Source organism: Cololabis saira, chromosome 22 (assembly GCF_033807715.1).
Source record: "Cololabis saira isolate AMF1-May2022 chromosome 22, fColSai1.1, whole genome shotgun sequence".
Classification (NCBI taxonomy): Eukaryota; Metazoa; Chordata; class Actinopteri; order Beloniformes; family Belonidae; genus Cololabis; species Cololabis saira.
In genome coordinates this window covers 14,873,371-14,880,192 of record NC_084608.1, presented here as the reverse complement: position 1 = coordinate 14,880,192, position 6,822 = coordinate 14,873,371, and the positions used below count along the sequence as shown (strand labels likewise).

Here is a 6,822-nt window from a genome sequence, read left to right as displayed (position 1 = left end):
TGAAGTTATTAGTCATGAAGGTTTATAACACCACATGTCTCCACCAAACCTTTATTGAAACGTGATACAACAGCACAAGAAATAGTTCTGCATAAATATACCCCTCAATCTTCAGAGGGAATCTGTGATTAAATAGGTTACAACAAAATGTGAAAGTACAATATTAATATGGGATCTCTTTTAATGCGATGACATGCAAAGATATATTAGAAATTAGAACTGTATTTTCTCTACAAATGATCTGTAAGAACAGACTGGTTGATTAAAGAAGCTAGCTTACTGGTAAGATAATCAAGGCCGACACCATTCAGAATGACTTAATAAAATGCTCAACAAACAGTGAAGTTTTAATTGCGAGTGTTAGAGTTCCAGACCAGTCTTTTGTGGCTCTCCTTCACTCTTTATTTGTATTGTGCGCAGCCCTTGATAGGATTTTTCCAAAAATGATGGAACATTAGCAGCACTATTCGTCTAAATGCTCCTTTTGGGTCTGTCACCCTCTCCGTTGATGTCAGGATCTCCCTGCAGAGCAAAGGGACACATCAGTTAAGAATACATCTAATATTATTCCTTGTTGTTACCGAACACTATTAATGACTCACCAAGACGGAGAAGGCTCCAGAACGACTTGACTTCCCCCTCTTGGGTGTATCGAGTTTCACCTGTCTCCTCGCTCTGATCACCTGAAATCACGTTCCAGCAAATGGTCCTGTTAGTCATTTTGAATTGTGGCATTTTCTTGAAGATGTAAAATGAAACCTTTTACAAGATAAAAGAGATTATGATGAACATTTTTCACTTGCAAACGATAACGAATCAGGTGGGTGCACTAAATTGATCCAATAAAACGGAGTAAGGTGGCCTTATAACTCTGATAGCACAGAGCTGGGGCTCTTTGGCCCAGCTGTTGCTCTGCTGCCTCTGGGTTACCATGGAGACTCACCTGTAGGGGGTTGGACGTCTTGTCGTTGCTAAGGAGGGAATAGGTGCCGGGGTGGGATTTGTGCCTGTTCTTTTTCTTATGCGCAGCTTGAGCCAAGTGTCTCCTGGACCTGTCAGCCTAAAGAAAACATAGACACAGGGATAATGAACACACACATACACACATACACACACTGAGGCTGACCAGATTGTGTTTATCACATTTCTACGCTCGTCTAATACATGTGGTACATTCAATTATTTACTTACAAAACTATGTGATTTCTCTGCTACTTTTCTTTCTTTTTTCCTGGCACTACATGCAGATGAGACATGATGACTAAAGCTTCCTTTGACCTTCGGCATCAGCTGCGCCCGCTGTAAACCAGCCCCCTCCTCCCCCACGTTTGGCTTTCGCTGACTCCCGTCTGACTAAGAAGAGCGGTTTACCTGGATGAGAGTTTTAGGAAAGCCTTTGACAGAGATGCTTCCAGGCAGGTTGGAGTGACTCAGGTGGGTGGGACCCGTCCGCTCCGGCTGCCTCTTACGTCTGAGCAAAACCTACAAGAATGAGACAGTCTCAACCACAACCACAGTGGGAAACAACACTGGTATGTTTGTCTGGGTAATAAAGTGTATCAAATCCTGTGTGTAGTCAGCATGGCGTGAGCTTAAGCCTGTTCCTGTCTCTTCTCACTCTGTCCTTCTCACTTTCTGTCTCCTTTCCATTACTGGATATACAGCTCAAGGAGCATGGGGAAACAAACGGAAAAAAATATAATTTGTGGCCCAAACATTTCTTGTATTATTTTTCTCAGTATGATTCACTGCCAATGATTCGTTCATTATCCTAATAAATGGACGTAGATTTTAAGAACTGATTGACCTATCACAATATACCTGAGGAGCTTGACATCATCAATGCTTTTCTTTCTTACTTATTAAGTTAATCGATTTAATATGTGTGAGTGGTACAAATAACTGAAGCTTCTAGGATTAGAAAATGATCGGAAAGAGACGTAGTAGTTTGGCGTTCTCCATCAGTGCAGTGCTCAGGTGTGAGTGAGCTCATTTCTTTGTTGAAACATCTGTTGAGGTCAAACTTGTGTACGATGTTTGTGGAAAATGAACACATTTCTGTGGATCTCAGAGAAGAAGCTGTTCAAGTGGACTGGAAAAGATTACAAAACTATTTCTAAACAGCGGAACTTGACTCATCTACGGACAGACAGATTCTATACAAATGAAGATGAATTGTGACCGTTGTTCCCCAACCCTCTAATAGATGCCCTGAAGTAACATGATATAACTTCCGAAAAACTAAACGGTTCTCAGATTGATTGTTGTAAATGTGCTGATTGTAGACACCAAAATAGGTTGAGAAATGTTGGCAAATTGCACCATCCCCGTCTGGTTCCTCAGTGGTTTGGTCCACACCGTCCAGTGGCCATCGCCGTCACCCCTCCACCCACATCTACATAGTTTCTCTGGGAAGGATTCTCTTATGCAGTGTTTGCACAGCCATAACCTTACCAAGTTTAGTGTGTATTTATAGAGACTCGGTTAGGAATAAGACGAATGCTATTATGAGAGATGACGTCCGTCCACTTGCCTCCATTTTTAAACATTTACACAGCACTATTTCGGTTTTTAAGCAACAACTGACCAACTGTCAACTGTCATACTCAATATAACTTTTTTCTTTTCTTTTAGAGGAAAAACTTTATTTTTATTTTGATCATATTCAGGATTCTTATGTATTTAAATGTGTGTAAATGTGGTTTTGAAATCATGTTTTAATTCAGTCTCTTCAGGATGTATCAGACCATGCGTGTCTTTCTCTGCAAAGATCCGTTTCAGCAACTGAATTAGTATTATTATAATAACCCCACTGATTTATTTGTTTTTGATCTCGTGTTTAGGTTTGTCAGGATGCCACTCTTTCTCCCCACAACAATGGGAGCCTGGTACCATTAAACATATGTGCTTTCACTCTCAAGACTTTGTCTTAACTGATATTTCTCAAGCCTAAACCTTATCGTAAGGTAACCTAAATGTCCAGTGTCTGTCAGAGTTGTCATCCCTTGTTTTTCTAACTGCATGATGAACTTTGGGTTTGAATACTGGGTATGTTTCTTGTCACTATATTTCGAAAACCACAACAGATCTGTTGGATTGAGAAAACTAAACCTAATTTATTTACTTTGGCTGAGTTAAGATGTGTCCGTATTGCTGCCACCGTACAAGATGTGTGTGTGTGTGTGCGTTTGTCTAGTCGTCGGGCAGCCTGGCCAGCTGGAACAGTACCAGTGCGACAAAACACACCTTGTAAAACTATGCAGACTGTCCCCATAACTACCAAAAACAATTTAAATAAGTCTTAATGAGAGGGAGTCAAATTTTTATGATAATGTTTCATACTGGTGTCATCGGGATAAAGCAACGGTGAGAACAGAGCTGGGCTCTGAAGGGAAGCAGAGAGTCTCAGATTTTAGTGAGAAAGATCATAGTGATGATGAAAATCTGGCACATGAATGACGATACCCCTACTTACTACTACAGTATCGTCCTCAGCATTTACCCTGGATTTTTTTTTCTGTTTGTTTCTGCTTTTACACTAAAATGGATTTTCCACCCTTGGGTGGAAAATCATGTTTGGTCTTATTTTACTGCGGCTTGCTGTCACAGATGGAACAATGTGTTCTGAATTAAACCAGGGAGTTTGAGAGGACGTCTGTCTGTGAATTGTTGGTCAGGAGAACGAGGGACAACGACCACAGTGGGGACACTTCAATATCTCTGAAGTGGCTTTAATCTTATTTTCCATGTATCTTACCCTCACATGTATTGGACATTAGTCCATATACCTACATGGATATGTAACTCTTCATCTGCATTAGAAACTTGTGTGAAAATCTGGTGGCATTTGTTTGGAAAAAAAGAAAGAAAATGTAAAAGAGCTCTTAAACTGTAGAGCACTATAGAGCACCACTCCACCCCTTTCCTCTCTGTCCAAGAGCAGTTTCCTCTTCGTACCCCCACTGAGGACTTTGTGTGACTAAAAATGCACTCGCTTTGCATTGCATGTGCTTTGAGCTGTGTCCTTTGAGGCTAGAAGCAGAATTCAGACCATTTAAAACAAACGTGTGAGCGTGGTACATACCAACCCTTCATTTGAGGGCAGTGCTCTCTGCTGTCTTTGGTCTTCATCCTGAGAAGAAGACAAAAAAAATGTAAAAATGTCTGTGTAATTTATCCTTTTTCAGCACAAAAGTGGGTTTACATTCAATAGAGGAAGATTATCTGCACAACACAACTCATTACACAGCACAGTCAGTGTTGTCTGAAAGTCACCTCTTTAAAATGTTAATTATGGATGTTGAAATCTTCATTAGCAGGATTAAACTGTAATTTAGTTTCAGTCAGAGGTTCCCTGCCTCAGACAAATCCAGTTCATATTGTTTTAGCTTACAATATTGTCACAATTTATGTTTTTATTTTGCAAAGAATATAATTCTCAGACACTTTTGTGTCCCCAAGAGGCAGCATCTTTTTGGGACACTGAAAAACTCGAAACTGAAACTTTTTTTTTATAAAGAAAATATATTGATGGGTTTGATGAATTCCTCATTAAAAACAGAGATTTTGCCAGAAAAAATAAAGAAATCATCAAATAAACAAGTAAACTCATCAAAAGCAGCAGATATAGCCTACAAGAAGATGCTACTGCTGGTATTAGTTAGTCCCCACCACAACTGAAGCATATAATTGTGCATGTTGTAATTACATCACAAATAACTGCAGCAGGAAAGCTCATATGTGGCTCAAACGCCATCAGATGGAGCAGGATTCCCAACTCCTTCCTGCTGCTGTCGAATCCGTTGTCCAGATGAGGGTGATTACTTTGGACAGAACATAAGGATCGTCCGCAGAAAAAATGCTAACCACAAGTTTTAAGTGTAACAGCTGGTTGCCACATGAAACGCCAAAGGGGGAGCTGAAGGATTTTGTTCCACGGAGGGGTATATTTTTGGTGTGGTGGCACTATGGCTGCAAAAACCATTACAATGAGACTTTGTTTCTGTTAGAAAAAAAAAAATTATACGTCTCCTCAGGTCAGGGTTAGACCGTACACGTCTCCTGCCAGCCGGGAGCAGACTTGGCTGGCGTGATGGTCCCAGCAGCCTTTTTCCTCAGAGTCGGAGGGAACTAACTTACATTCCAGTAGAGTTACTGGTTTCCTCTGGCTGAGCTACTGTATAAACACTGACCCAAAAAATTAACCAAACTCCTCCGTTTCTGGCTGTTCAAACCTAAGACACTTCGAAAACTGAGTTATTACTCACATGAGGAGATGCAATGAGGAATTCTCCCAATTTTACATGAAATAGTGGATTATGGTTTGAATAAAGATATAAACGTTAGAGATGTGGACTGTATCTTTTAAAAAAGCATAATTTTATACAATTATTTTGCATTTACTTTAATTGTCATCTTCATTTCAAATTGTTTTACTTTCAAATAGAAATGAAACAGTCTTAAGATGACAATAAGGGTATAATTTATTATAATTTCTCTTTCAAGTTTCTTGTTAGATAAGGTTAGTTAATATGTAGTTTGCTGGAAGCAAATAATATTTGAAAAGCCTCAAACACCTTGCTCTTACCTAAGCTGGACCTCAGCAGCTCACCTCCACGGATGATGACTGTCACATAATGAACACCTAGTCCTTCTCTAACTATCACATTCATTAGAAGTGCGTCACTTACCTGTCTGTCTGCGGTCTGTCCGCGGACGCACAGCTCTCCCTGACTCGCTCCTGAGCAGTCAAAGGCGTGTGACAGCAGGCTCGCCTGCAGGCACAGCACACACAGCCAGACACCAAACCCCATGATCCAGGCAGGAACTAGACTGTTCCAGCCTCCGTCAGCTCCTTGCTTTATACTCTCGGCTCTGCTAATGGGGAACAGATGCAGGAGGAACGGGAGGCCATACCAACTTCACGCAGACAAACAGCCCACCACAAGCATGTGCTTTGCACCAGCCAGTGGCCTGTGGTCCTGCAGAAACATGTCAGACATCTTGCAAGGGTTTTGAAAGACTTCCCCCTCTACCCCAACCCAAAGAGAGGAATGAAGGCCCTTTTCCACTTAGGTCTGCATTACAGCTGCTGCCAAAATGCGTGTGCGCCCTTGTGTTTTTAAAGAGGGGAGTAAAGAGAGAGGAAACTTGTTTTGTCGAAAACTCTACATAACCAATGAAAATGGGTGGTTGGATTCTTGTTATGTCTCGAAGAAAGGCAGCATTGTGGAGTGAATGTGTCTCCTGCCACAGTGCAGATCAATCTGTTTCCTCGTGCTTTCAAGACTTATAACTTCAATGTCTGTTTACACAGTTCTTCAGTGATCCAAAACACTTTAGTGAACCTTTTAGAAATAACAGTAATTACTCCTCAGTAGACCTCTCTATGGTATATACAGCAGCTATCAACACTGTCAATTAATCTTTCAGCCTGCAGACTACTGTTGACTGAACACTGGCAAATGGGAATAAATTATAACTGTCTGCTCTGGATACATATGGAGTCTTTTATGGATTTTGACTCTACTCATGATTATTTGGAAATATAATGGTTGAGAAAATCAATCTTGTTTAAATTGCTCTGAATACTTTGCATTATCTGGCAAGCATTCGTTGACAGGATTAGTGTATTTATGTATAAATAATACACACATGTTGAGGAATGTCTCTCTGGATTGGGTAAGCTGTTCATGAACAAGAACCTTGTTTCAAGGTATATTGCAGGATGGGAGAATAAGTGGGAAGGAAGAAGAGAGTGAATCACGACTAATGTCTTCAAGCCTCAGGCTCTTGGTCACAAAGGACCAGTGAAAATGATGC

At 40.6% G+C, this 6,822-nt stretch overlaps 1 protein-coding gene across 1 annotated transcript; it reads right to left on the bottom strand.

The window, feature by feature from the left end:
* On the bottom strand, positions 1-6,020 carry si:dkey-12l12.1 (uncharacterized). The gene is made up of 6 exons (XM_061713423.1): positions 5,691-6,020; positions 4,085-4,132; positions 1,372-1,482; positions 944-1,060; positions 603-683; positions 1-522 (listed from the first exon to the last, which is right to left on the bottom strand). The coding sequence occupies exons 1-6, from the start codon at positions 5,811-5,813 to the stop codon at positions 472-474; spliced, it is 531 nt and encodes a 176-aa protein (XP_061569407.1). The 5' UTR covers positions 5,814-6,020; the 3' UTR covers positions 1-471.
* Between the last annotated feature and the right edge of the window lie 802 nt (positions 6,021-6,822).